Raw genomic sequence first — 22,111 nt, forward strand, 5'->3', positions numbered from 1 at the left:
ATTGCCTAGAGCGGTACCAGTTACAAATCTTGAATAAATGGCAGCTTTTGTGAGTTAATACTGAAAAACTGCGATCTTCCTTACTTTAGTCATTATTGCCTTAGAGCAGTGGTTCTCAACCTGTGGGTTGCGACCCCTTTGGCAGTTCGAACAACCCTTTCATGGGGGTCGCCTAAGACCATCCTGCATATCAGATATTTACATTATGATTCATAACAGTAGCAACATTACAGTTATGAAGTAGCAACGAAAATAATTTTATGATTGGGTCACAACATGAGGAACTGTATTTAAAGGGCCAGAAGGTTGAGAACCACTGCCTTAGAGCCATGTTGGGTTTTTGGTAAAGTATTTAGCTGGTTACAGTGATTACCAGTGAATGCGCAGTAGATTTGATTAAAACTATGTTGTTGTTTCTTATAAGCATTTTTCCTATTAAAACGCAGTCTTGTGAAGCAGCAGAAGTAAAATGTGAAAGGGAAAAGAATTTACCTGCCAATTGTTGTGTGTGTGTGCCTGGGCATGTGGTATTAAAGATTATCTTGATGTGGGTGGGAAGGTTTCCCCATATCATGCAGTGTGTGACTATGAAGTATTAAAAATAATTTTAGGTTTAGTGTCTTTCAAATTACACATGTGTTAAATATACTGTTTTCTATAATTAGGTGATAATTGGAAAGAAGCACGAAAACTCAATGTATCTACACAGCATGTTTTGGTACCTTTGCACTTCAATGTGGAATTCTCTAAGGCCATGGTTTTCATGGATATAAGGATGCCGAAGTATGTATTGTTCGTTTCATGTGGTAATAGATTTTCTTAGTAATTCTGAAGCTAAGGCAATACCATATTTCATTGATTCTCAGTCCTCAGGCTGACACTCTACCAACTGAGCCAAAACAGCTAAGACCAATATGTTGCCTTTTCTGATTAGCATCTTGCACTTAGTAACATGCATTTAAAGTTCTTCCATGTCTTCTCATGACTTCATAGCTCATTTCTTTTTAGTTCTGAATAATATTCCATTGTCTGTTATACCACAGTTTATCTAGTCACCTATTGACAGACATCTTGGTTGCTTCCAGGTTTTGACTATACAGTTGGAATATAAAGTTTATGTGGATAAGCTTCATTCATATGAAATTATGAGTAAAGATGTTATAAACATTTGTGTGATGGTTTTTGTGGGGACATAAGTTTCAACTCCTTTGGGTATATACCAAGGAGCTCAGTAACTGGATCTATGGTTAAATAATGTTTACTTCTGTGAGAAGACACCAAACTTCTTCCAAAGTGGCTGCACCTTTTTGCATTTCCAACAGCAACGAATGAGAGTTCCTGCTGTTCACACCATTGCCATTATTTGGTATTGTCAATATTCCAGATTTTGGTCATTCTAATAAGTGCGTTGTGGTTTCATTGTCTCTTATAGAGCAGAAGTTTTAATTTTAATGAGGTCCAGTTTATCAATTTTTATTTTTTCATGAATTGTGCCTTTGTATAAAAAGATGTCATGGCCATGTCTGAAGTAAACTAGGTTTTCGTGAATTTATCTTTTGGAGTTCTGTCGTTTTTTGTTTTACATTTAGGTCTGTAATCCATTTTGAGTTTTGTGAAGGGTTAAGGTCTTTTATCTAGATTCATTTTTCTTGCATGTAGGTGTCCAGTTATTCCACCACCATTTGTTGAAGTGAATGTCTTTGCTCCATTGTATTGTGTTTGGAGCCTGATCCAAGACCAGTTGACTGTATTTTTGGAGGTCTATTCCAGGGCCCTCTATTCTGGCTGAGTGATCTCTTTGTTTACTCTTTCACTAGTATCAGTGTCTTATTTACTGTAGCTTTATAGTAAGTCTTGAAGTCAGGGAGTGTCAGTCTACCAACCTTGTTCTTCTCCTCTAATATTATGTTGGCTATTCTGTTCTTTTGCATCTTCATACAAATTTTAGAATTATTTTGTTAATATTCATTAAATAAGTTGCTGGGATTTTGTTCATGATTGCATTGAATCTACAGATCAATTTGGGAAGAATTGACATTTTGACAATATTGAGTCTTCCTACTTATGAAATGGAGTGTCTGTATTTATGTAGTTCTCTGATTTCATTCTTCAGAGTTCTGCAGTTTTTCTCTGTAGATCTTGTATATATCTTGTTAGATTTATACCTGAGTATTTCTGTTAGGGGCACTAATATAAATAATATTGTGTTTTTAATTTCAAATTCCACTTTTTTGTTGTTGGTTTATAGGAAAGGGATTGACTATTGTGTGTTAAGTTTGTACCTTGCAACCTTACAATAATGGCTATTAGTTCCATGGCTATTAGTTTTTTGTTTTGTTTTATTTAATTTTGCTTTTCTTTTATTATTTGGGTTTTCTATATAGGCCACATTTCATCATTGAACAAAGATAGTTCTATGTTTTCTTTTCCAATCTATATGGCTTTTATTTCCTTTTCTTGCTTTATTGCATTGGCTAGGTCTTTAGGTACCATCTTGAAAAGGAGTGATGAGAGGAATATCTTTGCTTTATACCTAATCTTAGTTGGAAAACATTGAGTTTCTTCACTAAGTATAATGTTAACTGATGATTTTTCCAGTTGAGGAAGTTGTCCTTTAGTCTAGTTGACTGAGAGTTCTTTTTTTTTTTTAAATTATGAATGTATGTTGGATTTTGTCACATGGATCTATTTATATGATCATGTAATTTTTCCTTTTCAGTCAGGTCAGAATTTTAAAATTGGTTTTAGATGTATAATCTCTTAGACAAGTTATTTGAACATGTTAAAGCCTTAGTTTCCTGATAGGAACTGTATACATATGGGAACTTTATAAGAAATAGGGGACAGAAATAAATGGACTCCCTCTTGGGTTGTGAGACTATTTAGCATAATGCATATCAAGTGCTTTCCTTAATGCCTATCATGTAATTAACACTTGATAAATAGTCATTGTTAACTGTCCTTGGCAAATAATAAAAGAGATAATAAACATAATAACATTAAAAAATAAGCTTCTGAAAAATAATGAGATTATTTTATCTAATGAGACTGGTCAATAGGTCAAATGTAAATTTTAGTGGAGATTATGGGATAGTTTGTCCATGGACGGTGGATAATTTTTAGTGGTAAAATCACATTTGATTATTTTTGGATAATTTAAGGGAAACAGTCTCATCCTTTTAATTAATTCACTTAAATCAGAATGAAAATTGCTTTATAGTGATTCCCCTCTTTTTGAAATAGATTCAAGATTTTTGGAAAGTTACCACTGATTTCTTTGCGAATCTCAGATAAAAAGCTTCAAGGAATTTTGGAATTGATTGAAAGCATTCCAAAACCCACACCTGCAACTGAAGTACATGCCCCTGTCAAGCCATTTCAGGTAATGTTATTTACAAAATTAACAAAAGCAAAAATTAAAAAGAATTCACAAATAGTATTTTAACAACCCCAGAAATTTAGGGTAAAAACAACTCAATTCATTATGAACAGACCTTTAAAAATTACTACATTTTAAAAGAGCAAATGATGAAGTAAAAAATGCATATCATAAAGAAAAGTGATGTCTACCTATCTTCACTTTTCCAGCCTCTAATTTTTCTCCTCAGTGATAACACTATTAACCATTGCATCTCTAGTTTTCTTAAAATGTTTATGACATATGCTAGTACACACACATACAAACATATGCACCTGTGTGTATGTGCACATACAAGTATATATATTGTGTTCTTAAAATTTATGTAAGTGGGAATACACTTACTGTTCTGAATCTGTATTCTTTAATTATAATTATCTATGTTACACACCTCAAAGATATTTTCCTGTTAGCACAGATCTACCTTATTCTTTTTTATGGTGATATATAGGATGGGGCAAAAGTAGATTTACAGTTGTGAGCACAGAGTTTATTTTGTTATTTTCCACATGAGCCTACTTTTCCCCAGCCTGTAGTAGTGAATTATGTGAGTATACTATCCTTTAACTAACATAATCCGTTTTGATGGGCATTCGTATTGTTATGAGTGTTCATAGTTATAAAAGAATGGTTTTGAACTTCCTTATTCATTTATTTGGGTATATTTTAATTATTATATAAATTCCTAGAAGTAGAATTATTGAGTAAAAAACTATAAATTTTATAATTTAATGAACTTTGCCAAATTTCTTTTCTACTTTGAGTACTAATTTATAGTCCCACCAATAGTAAATAGTAAATGTTTATCCATTCTCATTAATCTTGACTATTAAAAAATGTTAAATTCTATTAAATGAAAAAATGTTATCTTGTGGTTTTGATTCAAATTTCTTTATAAATAATATGGAACCTATTTTCATAAGTGTATTGGGTATATGCATTTCTAATTCTGAAAACAGCTGTTTGTGTCTTTTGTTAAGTTACGGTTTTCTAGCTAAGGAAATTAGCACTTTTTAAAAAATGTGTTAAAAAATGTGTTATTTTTTAAAATCTGATACATTTATTTTTGCCATGCCGAATTTTTTATATTTTATGTAGTCAAAGTTACTAGATTTTTCCTTCATGATTTCTGGGTTTTATATTATACTAGAGGCCCAGTGCACAAAAATTTGTGCACTCAGGGGGAGGGGGTGTCCCTCAGCCTGGCCTGTGCCCTCTTACAGTCTGGGACCCCTCAGGGGATGACCACTTGCTGGCTTAGGCCTGCTCCCCAGGGGATTGGACCTAAGATGGCAATCAGACATCCCTCTGGCAGCCCGGCAGCCCGGCAGCCCTCGGGGGATGTCCACTTGCCAGCAGGGAGCAGACCTAAGCTGCAGTCAGACATCCTTAGTGCTGCTGAGGAGGCAGGAGAGGCTCCCACCACCACCGCTGTACTGGCAGCCATCAGCCTGGCTTGTGGCTGAGCAGACCTCCCCCATGTGAGAGCGCACTGACCACCAGACAGCAGCACCTGCATGGAGCGTCTGCCCCCTGGTGGTCAGTGTGTGTCATAGTGACCAGTCATTCCCAGTCATTCCCAGTCTTTCTGCTGTTAGGGTCAGTTTGTATATTAGCCTTTTACTATAAAGGATAGCGGCCTGGTGCACGGGTGGGGGCCGGCAGGTTTGCCCTGAAGAGTGTCCCGGATCAGGGTGGGGGTCCCGCTTGGGTGCCTGGCCAGCCTGGATGAGAGGCTGATGGCTGTTTGCACCTGGTCACATCCCCTTTAGGATGGGGGTCCCCACTGGGGTGCCTGGCCAGTCTGGATGAGGGGCTGAGGGCTGTTTTCAGGCTGGCGGGCGACTGAAGCTCCTAGCCTCTCCTTTTTTTCTTTTTCTTTTGATTCTGGGATTTATTTACCTTCTATATCTGTCACTGGAGCTGAGAGCCAGCTCCAGCTCTGAGGCCTGGCTGGCTGAAAGCAGGTATCTGGGTTTGTTTAGCTTCTATAATTGAAACTCTTTTGCCATCACTGGCGCTCTAAGCTCTGAGGCCCTGGCCAGCTGAAAGCAGGTATCTGGGGTTTGTTTAGCTTCTATAATTGAAACATTGTTGCTTCCGGAGCTCATAGCCGGGCCGCGGCAGGCGGGGAACCTTGGCTTCCTCCTTCGCTGGAGCAAGCAAACCTCATGTTCGCTTCAGCTGCGTGGCTGCCGGCCGCCATCATGGTTGGCAGTTAATTTGCATACCTTGCTGATTAGCCAATGGGAAGCGTAGCGGATCTACGGTTAATTACCCTATTTGTCTATTATTAGATAGGATGCCTTACCTCTCCTTACAAATGAATTTCAAAAAGAAAATATCGCCGAAACCGGTTTGGCTCAGTGGATAGAGCGTCGGCCTGCGGATTGAGGGGTCCCAGGTTCGATTCCGGTCAAGGGCATGTACCTGGGTTGCGGGCATATCCCCAGTGGGAGATGTGCAGGAGGCAGCTGATCGATGTTTCTCTCTCATTGATGTTTCTAACTCTCTATCTCTCTCCCTTCCTCTCTGTAAAAAATCAATAAAATATATTTAAAAAAAAAGAAAATATCTATTCACCTTTTTCTCTTTTTAACATTCTGATTTTTTTAGGTTTAACATTTTACTTTTAAAATAATTTCAAACTTATAGAAATCTTGTAAAAATAGTGTAAAGAAGTTTTTTCTCAAACCATTTGAGAGTAAGTTACTGATATGTTGTACCATTACACTAAACACTTTAGTGTGTTGCTATATTTTTTCATAGTCTGTTGCTGAGCTTATTTATTTTTTAAGAGCAGAGGTTTTAAATTTGATGAAACTTAATTTATACTATATATAGATATTTTTTTAATGGACGAAGCTTTTTATCTCATCTGAAGCCTTTGCCTAACATGTGGTCAAAAAGTCCTTTAATTGTCATTCTATTACTTTTTGTCCTTCATGGTTTCTTACAAGAAATCTGTTAATTTAACGATACCTCGTATAAGGAGACTGGCTTCTTCTCTCTTTGAGTGTCATTTAACTGATTATGTTTTGGTATGGGTCTATTTGAGTGTATGTTACTTTGATTTTAGTAAACTTGTATTTTTTTAGATTCATGTATTTTATCACATTTGGCTGTTATTTTTTGACTATTATTTTTGAAGACTTTTCTTCTGTCCCATTTCTGTTCTGCTGGGATTTTCATATTGCATATATTTATTCCATGGTGTCCCACAGGTCTCATAGGCTTTGTTCACTTTTCTTTATTCCTTCTTGTCAATTTTGATAGACCTGTCTTAATTTTCTGATTCTTTCTTCTGCTAGCTCAAATATCTTATTGAAATTCTCGAATGCATTTTTTTAGTTATTGTACTTTTCACATCTAGAATTTTTGTTTCATTTCTTTTTATAATTCCTATCTTCTTATTAATATTTTCTACTTATTGTGACCTCACTATTTTCTTTTTCTTTAGTTCTTCACAGTTCTTTCTAGCTGAGAGTATTTAAGACAGTTTAAAGTTTTTGCAGTTAAGTCCAATACCTGTAATTTCTCTTACACTGTTTTCTGCCTTTTTTTTTTTTTTTTTTTTACTGTGCATGGGTGATACTTTCTTATTTCTTTGCATGCATTATTCTATTGTAACCTGACAAAGGAATTATGAGAAAAGAAAACTATAGACTAATGTGTTCATTAACACAGATGTAAAAATCCTTAACAAATAGTACAACCAAATATTTTGATATGTAAAAAATATATCATACTATAACCAAACACATTTATTCTAAGAAAGCAAATATGGTTCACCAGTCTGTGTTATTAACCACATTCATAGAGTAAAGGAGAAAAAATATCTGATCATCTCAGTAGAAGAAGAAAAAGTATTGACAGAATCCAACAATCATTCATGCTAAAGACTGTTAACAAACTGAGGGGGAAAAGTAGCATCCACTACCTGGTAAAGAACATCTTGGATAAAAACCTATAGCTGATATCATTCTTAATTTGAAAAACACTAAATGCTTTCCATATCATCTTTTCATAAGATCAGGAATATCTTTTCTCACCACTTCTATTTAGACTTATATACTGAAGGTTTTAGCCTCTGCAGTAGTCAAGAAGAATAAAGACAGGATGGAAACAGAAAATAAAAACTATATTTATTTGCAGATTACATGATCTTTTATGCACAAAGTTCTAAGGAATGTGGAAGAATACTGCTAGAAAAGTAAGCAGGTTTCAGCATACATTATCAATGCAAATAATTAGTTTCTAAAAATGAAAATAAGGAAAAATTCCACTTATAATAGCATTAAAAGAAGTTAAAATACATAGGAAAAAATTAAACTACAAATCCTATATACTTACAACTATAAAACATTTCTGAAAAAAAAAATAAGACCTAAATAGATGGAATGATATACATAATCAAGCAAGGTTGGAAGATTGACTTAATTAACATGACAGTTTTCACCAAACTCCATAGGTTTCTTATAATGAAAATACCAAAAGACTTTTCTCCTGGAAACTAACAAGCATCTATAAAGTACATATGGTAATGCAAAAGATGCATATTAGCCAAAACAATTTTGAATAAAAATAATGTTGGAGAATATCTAATACTTGATGTTAAGGTTTATTTTATAGCTACTTTATTCAAGAAAGTGCTGTAGTGGCATAAGAGTCTATCTGTCTATCTATCTACCTATCTATATATATAAAAGCCTAGGTGACCATTAGGACGGAATGACCGGAACAACCGGTCACTGTGATGCGCACTTACCACCAGGAGGCAGACTCTCAACGCAGGAGCTGCCCCCCAGCCCACAGGCCCCAATAGCTGATGGGGCCTGGAGGTTAACCTCCTGGTCTGTACCCTGGCCAGCAGGCCCTAATCACCTGATCGAGGCCAGCTGGCCAATCTCCCAGTCCCTCCCCTTGGCTGGCAGGTCCTGATCACCCTATCAGGGCCGGGCCCCAGGCTGGGATGGGAAACCGGGAGTGGGTGGCGGCAGATGCGGATGGTGAGGGAAGGAGGAGGGGGGAGTCGGGGAACCGCGCACTGGTGGTGTGTGGGCAGTGAGGGAAGGAGGAGGTGGGGAGGCAGGGAACTTGAATGGCCCTGAATGCCAATCAGGCCTAGGGACCCCACCCATGCAGGAATTTCGTGCACCGGGCCTCTAGTAGACATATAAGTAAATAAGGTAAAATAGAGTCCAGAAATAAATTCACAGAGTAATATATGGTTAATATATATTTGTTTTCTTACAAAGTTAAGTCCAGTTAAATAGGGGGAAGAATAGTCCTTACAACAAATGGTTCTGAAATAACTATTTTGTGTGTGGGGGGGAGGGGAGGGTCAACATTTACCCTTAAATGGTAAATGAAATTTAACTTAAATAGAACATAGACCTAAATGTAAATGGCTAAGGGTATAAAGTTTCTTTAACAAAAAAATGTAAGAGAAAAATCTTTGAGTCCTTGTGGTAAGTAAAGATATCTTGGGTTTTAAAAAATGCAAATATGGAAGAAGAAAAAAATTACACTTCATGAAATTAAAATTTTCTGATTTTTGAAAGACACTTAAAGATGAAAAAGGCAAACTGATCAATTGGGAAAAAATGTTTGCAACACATAACTTAAAAACTTATCCAACATGTATAAGGAAGTCAACAGCCAAATAAGAAATGAGCAGACAGACACATGACTAGGTGTGCCTTTGTTACTCATCAGGAAAATGCAAAATAAAACAATTCTTTTATGACTTTAGTTGTCAAAAATTTTAGTACATTAAAAATTAAAATTAGGGCATCATAGTCATTACCTTTTGGAAGTATGTGTAATAATTCTGGAGAGCATGAGGGAGCTTCTGAGTTGCTGGTAATGTTCTGGATCTGGATTTTGGGTTCATGAGTGTGTTTACTTGAAAATTTATTGAATTTTATACTTAGAGTTACGTACTCCTATGTAGTAGTTTACATTTTAATAAAAATGTTTTCCCAAAATGAAAAGGATTCAGAGAAGGACAAACACAAATAACCCATGACCTATATTATGATGTGTAACTATTGTGAAATTGTCATTAAAACTAGGATGAAATTGGCAGTGACATTGGCAGTATTTAAAATGTTTGAAAATGTTAAGCATTTGTGAGGTTATGGAGCCATATAAATTTTAATCTGCTGCCGATGGTAGTGTAATCTGGACAAAGAATTAATGGTGTATTCATCAATGGGATATAGTATAGCAATAAGAATGAGAAATTCAATATAGATAAAATTAGAGATTATTTTGTAGAGTAATGCACAGGAAAATATGTGCAATATTTTCTTCTTCTGCAGTATAGAAAGATGCAGAGGTAAAATGCAATATTTAGAAAATCATTCATAGGTTAAAAAACACATAAGCTAAATAAAAGCAAGTGGTAGGGAATGTGATCAAGGGAGGAGCACATCAAGTGCTCCTAGGTGAGGTATGGTATTGTTTTGTTTCTTGGCCTGGGTAGGAAGATTCAGGAGTGTCTTTTATTATGATTTTTAAACTGTATTACATGTTTTTGTATGCTATATTTCAGAGAACAGTAAAGATATTTACTGAAATATATTTTAAAAGTTACAACTGCAACTCCTCAACTAGTGAGGCTTTAAATATTGAGATTTTTGTTTGTTTCTCATGGATGTCATGAAGGTGGCTTCCTTATTTTGTAAGATGTTAAGTTTAGATATATCTAAGATCTCTTTCTGCTCAAAGCCTCTCAACAAAAAAAATTAAAATAGTTCTGCAGTTTATATTTAGCTCTGATATTGTAAAAACACTTCTTTAAATATACATTTTATAATTTAATTGTCTAATTCAGACTGGATTTCTCAGTTTCTTTTTTGGGGGCCATCACAATTATCTTAGAACTCTGAATAAAAAATCTTTGTGCTAATAAACAGTGAATTCCTTTTCTTTCAGATGCAAAGGTCCACTTCTTTGGGAGCACCACAGATTTCACAGAAAGTGATTCCTCTCTTGGAACTTGCAGGTGTTGAATATGGTAAAATGAAAACCGCTTTAGGAAATTCTCCTTATTATAAATATCTTTATGGGAATAATTTTTATTTTAAAACCATATAAAAATTTCAGGCAATAGCAGACATTTGTATGTTTTCCAGAAATTTTACTAAAATTTCTTTAAAACAGTATAATTTGGATGTTCCTTAAAGTTACTCTTCCAGTGGGAATTTTGGTACATAAAAGTTGACCTCAATTGCAAGGACCACTAGTAATTATCTTAATTCTGCTGTGAGCTAAGAGATCCCATGAAACTTTTTAGATGTCTAATTCATAATGTGTTACTTAATTATGTGAGTATTTTGTTATTGTAAGTTTTTAGATTTTATATTTTCCTTTTTTATTAAAGGAATAAAATCAAGTCTTAATATATACTTAAACATGAAAACTGCTAAATATTTTGACATCAAAAAACTGCTTTTTCTTGGCTACATTGGAAATAAAAATAAATGTATTTTTCAGTTTTTAAGACTTTTAAAATTGCTAAGTGTTAAATAACAAATTGCTATGTTGATTCTCAGGTTTCTAGAGCATGTTTTCCTTTGTGTGTGGTGACAAGGAAGGAAGGGTAGAGAGGGGTGAGGAGGGGAGGGGATGTTTGTGAGATTATCTACTCTAAATTCAGTCTTAGGTTATTAGGGATATAGTTTAGCTGGTTTTAGCTTCCTTTAAACTTTCTTTTAATGGTTTTACTAGTTTTTGAGTTCTTTTTCAATAACAAATTCTAAAAATTTATAATCATATATATATATGTATATATATATATATATATATATATATGTATGTGTGTGTGTGTTATATCCTATATAATAAAAGAGAAACACGCAAATTAACCATTCCTCTGCTTCACTCAAGCCATATGCAAAAGCCATGCCCACTAGCCAATCAGGGGGGAGTGTGCAAATTAACCCAACTAAGATGGCAGTGGCCACAGAACTGGAGCAAGCAGGAGGCTTGGGTTGCCCTGGGCAATGGAGGAAGCCAAGCTTCCCGCCTGCCCTGGCTGGACCTGGGTTCTGCTCAAGGCTACAAATTTTCAATTATAGAAGATAAATAAATCCCAGAAAAGAAAAAAAAAAAAAAAAGAGAGGCTGGGAGCTTGGGTCGCTAGGGAGCTTGGCCAGCCTGAAAACAGCCATCAGCCCCTCACCCAGGCTGGCCAGACACCCCAGTGAGGACCTGCACCCTGAAGGGACTGTGGCCAGCCTGCAAATAGCCATCAGCCCCTCACCCAGGCTGGCCACACCCCATGGGATGAGGGTCCCTGCTAAGGGGCTTAGCCAGCCTGGGTGTGGCCAGCCTGAAAACAGCACTCAGCCCCTTACTCAGGCTGGCCAGGCACCCCAGTGGGACCCCCACCCTGATCCGGAACACTCTTCAGGGCAAACCAGCCAGCCCCCACCCATGCACCAGGCCTCTATCCTATATAATAAAAGGATAATATGCAAATTGACCCTAACTGCAGAACAACTGGGAATGACTGGTTACTATGACACATACTGATCACCAGGGGGCAGATGCTCAATGCAGGAGTTTCCCCCTGGTGGTCAGTGTGCTCCCACAGGGGGAGCTCTGCTCAGCCACAAGCCAGGCTGAAGGCTGCCAGGACAGCAGTGGTTGCAGGAGCCTCTTCTGCCTCCTCAGCAGCACTAAGGATGTCCAACTGCAGCTTAGGCCTGCTCCCCACTAGCAAGTGAGCTGGGGTCCAACCCCAGCAGGTCCAGGGGTCCCCAAAGGTGTGGACGGAGTCAGCGAAGAAGGAATGACATGGAGACAGCATTCAGTTGATCAGCAGCCTAGCCAGGATCTCTAGCCAAGTTCTGTCCAGGATCTCCAGCGAAGTTCTGGTTAGGATCTCCAGCCAGGTTCTGTGTCCATGTTCTCTTGCTAGGTTCTCCAGCCAGGTTCTCCAGGTTCTCCAGCCAGGTTCTGTAGCAATGTTCCCTCACTAGGTTCTGTCCAGGTTCTCCAGCCAGGTTCTCTCGCTAGGTTCTGTCTCTAGGTTCTGTGGCCAGTTTCTGTCCCGGATCTTTTGCCATGTTCTCTCCAGCGAAGTTCTTCTGTCTCTAGGTTCTGTGTAGGTTCTGTGTGTAGGTTCTGTGTGTAGGTTCTGTGTGTGTCCTGTTGTCTTGTTATGTCTGTATTTATACCAGTTGATTCCAATCCTATCAATCTCTATTCCTAAGGTTAGGGCGTTTCTTATCTCCATTCCAGGGAGTAAAGATTATGTAGCTTAAGCATGATTGTTCGTAGTTAAAGTGATTAATTACGGGCCTGGGACTTAGTTAAGGGGTTTTATTCCCTCCCTAACTTCAGGGGAAAATCCCTACCTGGGGAAACAACCTTTCTCAGAGACCTTGGTTAAAACACATAGTGCCAAGAAGGTGAGCAAACATATTAAGAACAGTATGCCATGTATGCCAGGTCCCTTGAAACAGCAAGGATGGACCGGCTCCCGGCACAAGTGGACATTCCCCGAGGGCTCCTGGGCTGCCAGAGGGATGTCTGACTGCCAGCTTAGGCCCGATCCCCCTGGGGAGCGTGCCTAAGCCAGCAAGTGGACTTCCCCCGAGGGCTTCCAGACTGCGAGAGGGCACAGGCTGGGCTGAGGGACCTCTCCCCTCCCCCTCCCCCTAGTGCACAAATTTTTGTGCACCGGGCCTCTAGTCCTATATAGTAAAACCCTCATATCCAAATCGACAGAACGGCAGAACGTCCGGTTGCTATGATGTGCACTGACCACCAGGGGGCAGACGCTCAACACAGAAGCTGCCCCCTGGTGGTCAGTGTGCTTCCACAGGAGAAGCTCTGCTCAGCCAGAAGCCTTGAGCCTGGCTCATGGCTGGCCAGCACAGTGGCGGTGGCGGATGCTTATCCCGCCTCCTCAGTAGAGTTAAGGACACCTTGGAGGATGTCCGCCTGCTGGCTTAAGCTGGCAGGTGGACATCCCCTGAGGGTTCCTGGATTGTGAGACGATGCAGGCTGTGCTGAGGGACACCCCCCCCCCCACCTCTCCGTGCACAAATGTTGTGTACTGGGCCTCTAGTGTGTGTGTGTGTGTGTGTGTGTGTGTGTGTGTGTGTGTGTATGACATAGTATTCCATCTCAGTTTATTCATTCAAACTTCCATACCTGCCTTCTGCTTTTAATTAATATTGCAGAGTTTGTAACTAAGTCCTTTTTTGATCTCCAGGTAGAATGAGCATGTTAGTGTGTTCCTCTGAATATTCATAATGTAGTAATTATTCACATTGTCATTTGCTATAAAATTTAACCAGTTTTAGATAGACCAATGATTTTAAAAGGTGATGTTCATTAAGCTAAACATTGCATTTTATAATTTTCAATACTTTCTTGTCATCAAGAGTGTTATTTGTTCAGATATAATCTCTGTATTTTTAAGATTTCTTTTTTTATCTTTATATTAATAAAAAAAGACCCTAGTGTGTTAGTGTTCATATTTACTTTAGAAAAATTATAAATGTGTTATTAAGTAAATCATTGGTTATTGACTTAAACAATGTTCTCTAATATTTAGAGTCAGAGGAGGAATTTTATGATGCACCATGTAGTCCCGTGGAAGAATATTTTCAGTCAACAGCTAGCGTTAAAAGTTGTCAACAAAATAAGATTCCAGAGTTGGATTGTTCAAAAAATATGATTCAGTATAAAATAAGATTTGAAGTGCCAGAGGTATGTACCATTATAAAATTGATATTTGGTTCTTATTTCTATTCACATCTTATTTATATAGTGTTATTACTAATAGGCACTGTTGCTTTCATTCTATTTAAGCTGAATCCAGATGTTATTCTGTTGTCCTTCTTTCCTTTTTTTGTGTGTATATTGTATGTTTGTGTGCTTATAAAATCTTTCCTAAATTTTAAATACATATTTATGTCATATGTATACCTCATAAATCCATATGTAACCATCATCTACATAAGCAGTTGTTTGATTTAAAAAATGATCGTTTCTTTTTTCTTCTCCAGGTATCGATTCAATTTTATCATCTTGTTGAAGATTGTGAACTACCTGTGGTAGAAATTGTTGTCTTAGGATTGGGCACAGAAGTAGAACTTAGAACATTTGATTTGAAAGCCAATGCCTTTTTGAAAGAATTCTGCTTAAAATGCCCAGAATACTTGGGTAAGAATCTGTTTTAAAATAAGTAATTTTACTATTTGACTACCTACTGTAGAGTTTTTAATACTGTAGGCATTAAATAAGTATATTTGCTAAAAAATTCTCAGAAAAATATTATATTATGAATTAGTATATATCTACTTATATAAAAACCCTGGTTGTAACATCATGACCTGAGGTGCGACCAACTGGAAGGAAGTCAGTCCTACAGGGGTTGTTTTGGAAACGGCTGTACCCTCTCCCGAGCTGTTTCCTGGAGCTGTTTTGGTAAGGGCGGGGTTTGAGGCAGGGACCCCGCCCTCGGAACGTGGAGGCATATCTTTATAAAGTGTGCCGCACCAGCACGGCCAAGGGTGAACCTGAATGGGGAGGCTGAAAGGCTTAGAAAAGACAGACAAGAGAATGAAAGCTGGGTCTTGGTGGGACATGCTTCTCTGAGAGACAGCGACCACGCCCAGAGCCATGTCTTTATTTTATAGCAGATGCCAGGAGGCAAAGTAAGGGCATGACCAAGATGTTTACAACATTCTCCTGGGTTTCAATCCTACTCAACTACATGCACCTGAACTCTATCAAGCCTACATCACTCAGGCACTTGGGGCCATGTGTTTCGACCATAAGTTCAAGCTTACAACTATAGCTGTTGGCTATAATTGTGCTGGGAGGGCCTTGCCCTCCAAGCTGGGTCTTGCATGTGGCAATGAGAGGACTGTGCTCTTTCATCAGCCCAAGGTTTCAACCTGTCCAAAACACTGTAGTGGCTCCCCACAATAAAGTTTTAATACATTATATTAGAGGTTGTGGTGGTACTGTTTTACCCACAGCATCTACAGGAATTGCTGCAAATTTACTTCTCGGTGGAAGAACCTTTCATTCCCAATATAAATGACCAATTCCATTAAATGAAACTTAATTTCTAGACTTGATACAAATAGTGAAGTTGCTAAAACTATTAAAAAGGCCCAACTTCTCATTATTGATGAATGCATCATGGCATCCAGTCATGCTATGAACGCCATAGACAGATTACTAAGAGAAATTGTGAATTTGAATGTTGTATTTGGTGGGAAAGTTCTTCTTGGAGGGGATTTTTGACAATGTCTCAGTATTGTACCACATGCTATGGGATCAGCCATAGTACAAACGAGTTTAAAGTACTGTAATGTTTGGGGATGTTTCAGATAATTGTCTCTTACAACAAATATGAGATCAAAGGGCTCTGCTTATAGTGAATAGTTAGTAAAACTTGGAGATGGCAAAGTTGATAGCAGTTTTCATTTAGGAATGGATATTATTGAAATCCCCTGTGAAATGATTTGTAATGGATTTATTATTGAAGCTACCTTTGGAAATAGTATATCTATAGATAATATTAAAAATATATCTAAACATGCAATTCTCTGTCAAAAAAAATGAGCACGTTCAAAAATTAAATGAAGACATTTTGGATATACTCGATGGAGATTTTCACACATATTTGTGTGATGATTCCATTGATTCAACAGATGATGCTGAAAAGGAAAATTTTGCCATCGAATTTCTAAATAGTATTACTCCTTCGGGAATGCTGTGTCATAAGTTAAAATTGAAAGTGGTTCAATCATCATGCTATTCAGAAATCTCAGTAGTAAATAGGGTCTTTGTAATGGTACCAGATTTATTATCAAAAGATTATGACCTAACATTATCGAAGCTGAAGTAATTAACAGGATCTGCAGGGGAGAGGTTGTTCTGATTCCAAGAATTGATTTGTCCCCATCTCACACTAGTCTCCCATTTAAATTAATTTGACGGCAGTTTCCCATGATGCCAGCATTTGCGATGATTATTAATAAATCACAAGGACAAACTAGACAGAGTAGGAATATTCCTATCTGAACCCGTTTTCGCACATGGTCAGTTATATGTTGCTTTCTCTCGAGTTTGAAGAGCATGTGACGTTACAGTTAAAGTTCTAAATACCTCATCACAGGGAAATTAGTCAAGTACTCTGAAAGTGTTTTCACTCTTAATGTGGTGAACAAGGAAGTAATAGAATAAGTTGAATCACTTTATCAGTCATTGTTTGCATCACCGTTGTTTTTATATCACGTTTTTGTTTTTATATCATGTTTTTGTTTTCATATCATATTTTTATCATTTTTATATCATGCCTCTGTTGCTGTTATATCCTTTTGTTACTGTTTATTAATAAATTTATATATTATTTTCATATACATTTTACTAATTTCCTTTCATCTCTCACACTTCTATTATAGAGAAAGGGCAAATAGCAATATTAAAATATTTCTGCTAAGTAAATACTTTTTAATGTGCACGAATTTTGTGCACCACGCTACTAGTATATATATAATCTTATATCTTACACTTGGGAATCTAGGTAGACCAGATAGAAAATGAAGATAATTTTTTATTATCATGGACAATAAAAATAGTCATGGTTAAATTTTATTTATTTATTTAAAATATATATTTTATTGACCTTTTACAGAGAGGAAGGGAGAGGGATAGAGAGTTAGAAACATCCATGAGAGAGAAACATCGATCAGCTGCCTTCTGCACACCCCCTACTGGGGATGTGCCCACATCCGAGGTACATGCCCTTGACCGGAATCAAACCTTGGACCCTTTAGTCCGCAGGCTGATGCTCTATCCACTGAGCCAAACCAGTTAGGGCAGTCATGGTTAAATTTTAAATCTATTTAACTTAAGCCTTCAACACTGAATTTGTTTCCTATCCTATATAATAAAACACTAATATGCAAATCGACTGAACAGCAGAATGACTGGTCACTATGATGCACACTGACCACCAAGGGGCAGACACTCAACGCAGGAACTGATCCCTAGTGGTCAGTGCGCTTCTGCAGGGGGAGCGCCGCTCAGCCAGAAGCCGGACTCACGACGAGCACAACGGTGGTGACAGGAGCCTCTCCCGCCAAGACAGCAGCGCTAAGGAGCAGCAAGCCTGGCTTCTGGCTGAGCGGCACTCCATGTGGGAGCGCCACTCAGCCAGAAGCCGGGCTCACGGCTGGCAAGTGCAGTGGTGGTGGTGGGAGCCTCTCTCACCTCTGCTACAGGTGGGCAGTAAGGAGTGAGGGGGTCCCAGACTGCGAGAGTCCTGGATTGTGAGAGGGAGTCTGAGTGCTGGCTTAGGCCCGATCCCTGTGCACTGGGTGTCTAGTTAATACTATAACATATTACCACAAACTCAGTGTCTTAAAACAATACAAATTTATTATCTTAAATATCTTTAGATCAGAAGCCCGACATAAATCTCAACAAGCTTAAATCAAGGTGTCAAAAGTAATTCCTTTTTTGGAGCCTCTAGGGCAGGGTTAGGGAACCCTTTATCTGCAAAGGGCCATTTGGATATTTATAACATCACTAGAGGCCCAGTGCATGAAATTCGTGCACTGGTAGAGTCCCTAGTGGCTGGTGGGAGCTGGCCAGGGTACTCTCTTCTCCTGGCTGCCCCGCCCCCTGGTCAAATTCCCAGAAGAACTCCTGGTTGAGGGGACAGTTTGCATACTAAGTTTTTATTATATAGGATTTGTGGGCCATACAAAATTATCAACTTAAAAATTAACCTGATATATTTGGTCAAACATTTAACTCACCCCTAATGCCTTGGCAGGGCCTTATATGTTCTTCTAGCTGGATATTCCACCCCCCTGCTCTAGGGAAGTTTCATTTCCTTTCTCACTCAGGCTTTGACAGAATTCAGTTCATGTGGTTTAAGTCTATTTCCCTGCTGACTGTTGGGTAAAGGCTGTCCTTAACTCCTAGTGGAATCTCTGGGTTCTTGCACATAATCCCCTATATCTCAGAACAAGAAAGGGTATTAGATCCTTCTTATGCTGTCATCTCTCTAACTTCTTTTGGCTTTTGATTCCATTCTTAAAAACAAAGGTGATTAGATTGGGCATACATGGACCATTCAGGATAATTTCTCCTTAACTTTACCTTTGCAAAGTCCATTTTGTCATTTGAGATATTTTTAGGTTTTGGGCAATTAGAGCACAGACATCCTTGGAGAGGGGAGCATGGCATTATTTTACCTACCACTAACATTTTATGTCCCATAATCATAATTTATAAATTAAATGATACCGTAGAAAATATTTCCATTTCCTATGTTAGGCATTTAGGAGGGTATTATTCATATTTCCTCCTTATAATTTTGGGTTTTCCCCTTAAAGACAATTCTGAATGATTGATGATCATCAAGACAAACTATTTCTAATGTTGATGCCTTTTATTTCCTTTTCTTTACCAAATAGTCTGGCAAGGCCTTCTGATACCATGTTCAATAAAAGTGGTGAGAGTGGGCATCCTTCTCTTGTTCCTCATCTTAGAGGAAAAGCTTTTAGTATGTATGATGTTAACTGGGGTCATGTCATATATAGCATTTATTATGTTGAGGGATGTTTTCTCTGTACTAACTTTGTTGAGAGTTCGCCATAAATGGATGTTGAATTTTGTCATAGGCCTTTTCTGCTTCTGTTGAGATGTTCATATGCTTTTTATCCTTTATTTTGTAAATGTGGTAGATCACATTGATTGATTTGTGGATAATGAATCATCTTTACATCTTTAGAATGAATCCTACTTGATCATGGTGTATAATCTTAATGTGTTGTTGAATTCACTTTGCTAATATTTTAGTGAAAAATTTTTGCATCGATGTTCATCAGGGATACTGCTTATAATTGTTATTTCTTGTGGCATCCTTGTGTGGTTTTGATATCAGGGGAATGCTGGCCTCTTAAAATGAGTTGAAAGTTTTTCCCCCCACTTCAGCTTTTTTCAGTTTGATAAGTATATGGTGCTAATTCTTCTCTGATGTTTGGTAGAATTCACCAGTGAAGTAGTCTGTCCTGGGCTTTTGTTTGTTGGGAGGTTTTTGACTGTTAATTTAATCTCCTTATTAGTAATTGGTTTACTATTTTATGTTTCTTTTTTAAAATATATTTTTATTGATTTAAGAGGGGAAGGGAGAGAGAGATAGAAACAGCAATGATGAAAATCATTGATCAGTTGTCTACTGCACGCCCCCTCCTGTGGATCAAACCCACAACCCAGGCATGTGCCCTGACCAGGAATCAAACCATGACCTCCTGTTCATAGGTTGCCGTTCAACCACTGAGCAACACCAGTCGGGCTATTTTTTGTTTCTTGATGATTTAGATTTGGAAGATTGTATATTTCTGGGAATTTATCCATTTCTTCTATGTGTCCAGTTTGTTGGTGTATAATTTTTCATGAATACGAAGTCTCATGATCCTTTGTATTTATGAGCTGTCTCTTATAATGTCTCTTTTATTTTATTTATTTGAGTTCTCTCTTTTCTTCTTGGTGAAATCTAGCTAAAGGTTTGCCAGTTTAATCTATTTAAATTTGGAGGATTCTGTGGAATATGTTGCATTTTTTCCTCAAGAGTAGTATGATTGTTTTAATCCTTCCTTCCAGAATCTAGATGTTAATTTCTTACAGCATAAGTAATTTGGTGATGATAATTTTATGGGCTTTATATATAATACTCTTTTCTAGCAGGTTCCCACTTAATAGATTTTGAATAGAAGCAATAATACAACTAGTAATATCTGATTATATGGTATAGGGTTTATTTTAATCTATATAAATATACAGGAAAACTTAGTTTCTCATAACACCCTAGTTGATTTCTTCTCAACAATTAGGTTTTCTGGGAGTCTGATAAATTTTTTTTTGAAGCTATTTCAGTAGCTTAGGACCAGAATTCTCTTCATATCTTTTCATTGTTCATATTAGCCATTATGTTTTTTTAACTGATTGCTACTTTTTTTTTTTTAACCTTACTTTCTAACTAGGTTTGGCAGGATAGAGTTTTTAGCATTTTGCATAAGAGAAGGGAAAGAAATTGTGAGGAGAATTACATTTTTAGAGTTTAAAAGAAAGGACAATAGACCTGACCTGGGTAAGATAGAATCCAAAGCTCTGAACTGATATAGGAAATTCTTCTTTTCCAATTTTATGTTTAATAGCATTGCTTACATTTATTCTCACTTAGTTTTACTATGAAAGAATAATTTTAAAAATTATTTTTAGATGTAAACGAAAAGCCAGTTTATTTGATTACAACACTAGATAACACAATGGAAGATCTGTTAACACTGGAGTATGTGAAGGTAAGCAGTACCATTTATATCTGTCTGCTGTGGTAAATGTGCAGATGAAATGTTAAATCAAATTTTGTAAGTTTAGTGATACTCAGTTTAATCATGATTCTATTGGAATCCCTATAATGCTTAAAACTTTGAGTTTTTTGTTTTGTGCTCTATTAAATAGAACACTTCATATAGCAAATGAGAAGTCTTCATCTAAGTAGAAATAACCTGCAGTTTTTTCCCCCATCAGGGTATCAAAAAGAAAGAAACCCTTTAGTCTTTATCCTATTTATTGTGATATATGATGTGAGATGAAGCTTTCACTTCATCTCACATCATATATTTCCTACAGTTTGTCTGAAATTACCTAATTTTCCTGGTGTCAGTGACTCCTGGTGTAATCTCTTTTCTATTGACTTAGGATATCCATTTTATCATGTGTGTTTTTATATATACTGTGGTATACTTATGATTTAGTCCATGTTTTCATTGACCTATTTTTATGTAAGTGCCACATTATTTTAATAATTACTTCATAGTAAGATAATGCTGAAAGAGTAATTAACACAGAATATTTAGATATTTAGTGGACAGTTCTGTCACAAATTTTGTTTTCACATACAGGAAGAATTAGGAAGGACCTCACATAGTTGTTGATGACAATGATTGTTCTCCATACTTGATAATATTTGATTTTTTACTCTTGATAACTTAATACTTGCCATCTGCCAAATTTCTTTTGCTCTGTGGAAGCAGTTGTTCATTTAGGTAATTATACATATAAATAGCTGGAAGTTTTTTATACATGTCTATTAGGACCATTATATATCTGTATTTACATATGTTTTTTAAAGATTTCTAACAGATTTTTTTTATTCTCTTTGGGTAGGCTGAAAAGAATGTACCCAACTTGAGAAGTTCCTATAATAATGTTGAACAACTGATTAAGGTATAAGTGAATAATAATTTTTTAATTAGGTACAGTATTTCTAAGTGAATAATATATTATGAAATTTATTTTATAGCTAGAACTCTAAGATCCTTGAGGATAAAAATGGAATATTATAAATTGGATCCTTTGTACCACAAAGCCTAGTGCCTTAAAACAGAGCAGTCAAATAAATATTGACATAGTACTAAAATCAACTTTGTTCTTTAGGTGAATTTTTCCTCTTTGGATATTCATTTGCATACGGAAGCACTTCTGAATACAATGAACTATTTTAATAATTTCATTCCACAATTGGAGGAAAAGTCAGCCTCGTTGCATGTTGTGGAGACAGAAGACAAAGGAGAGGTCATTAAAAAAATAGGTATGTTTCTTTAAAATTCTTTTTTTTTTTTTAACCAAGTAGAT

General features: G+C 36.9%; 1 protein-coding gene across 6 annotated transcripts in view; it reads left to right on the forward strand.

The window, feature by feature from the left end:
* Positions 1–22,111, forward strand: part of VPS13A (vacuolar protein sorting 13 homolog A) — a 206,911-nt gene that overhangs the window by 73,126 nt on the left and 111,674 nt on the right. For all 6 annotated transcript variants that reach the window (XR_009447628.1, XM_059656963.1, XM_059656964.1 and 3 more), the window contains 8 exons: positions 666–783; positions 3,244–3,382; positions 10,361–10,442; positions 13,998–14,152; positions 14,452–14,608; positions 20,696–20,775; positions 21,644–21,703; positions 21,914–22,067. Coding sequence is in view for 5 of the 6 variants with exons in the window: in XM_059656963.1 (XP_059512946.1) it covers positions 666–783; positions 3,244–3,382; positions 10,361–10,442; positions 13,998–14,152; positions 14,452–14,608; positions 20,696–20,775; positions 21,644–21,703; positions 21,914–22,067 (945 nt within the window). In the remaining variant the exon portion in view is untranslated. The remainder of the gene's footprint in view (positions 1–665; positions 784–3,243; positions 3,383–10,360; positions 10,443–13,997; positions 14,153–14,451; positions 14,609–20,695; positions 20,776–21,643; positions 21,704–21,913; positions 22,068–22,111) is intronic.

Source organism: Myotis daubentonii, chromosome 11 (genome assembly GCF_963259705.1).
Source record: "Myotis daubentonii chromosome 11, mMyoDau2.1, whole genome shotgun sequence".
NCBI classification, from domain to species: domain Eukaryota; kingdom Metazoa; phylum Chordata; class Mammalia; order Chiroptera; family Vespertilionidae; genus Myotis; species Myotis daubentonii.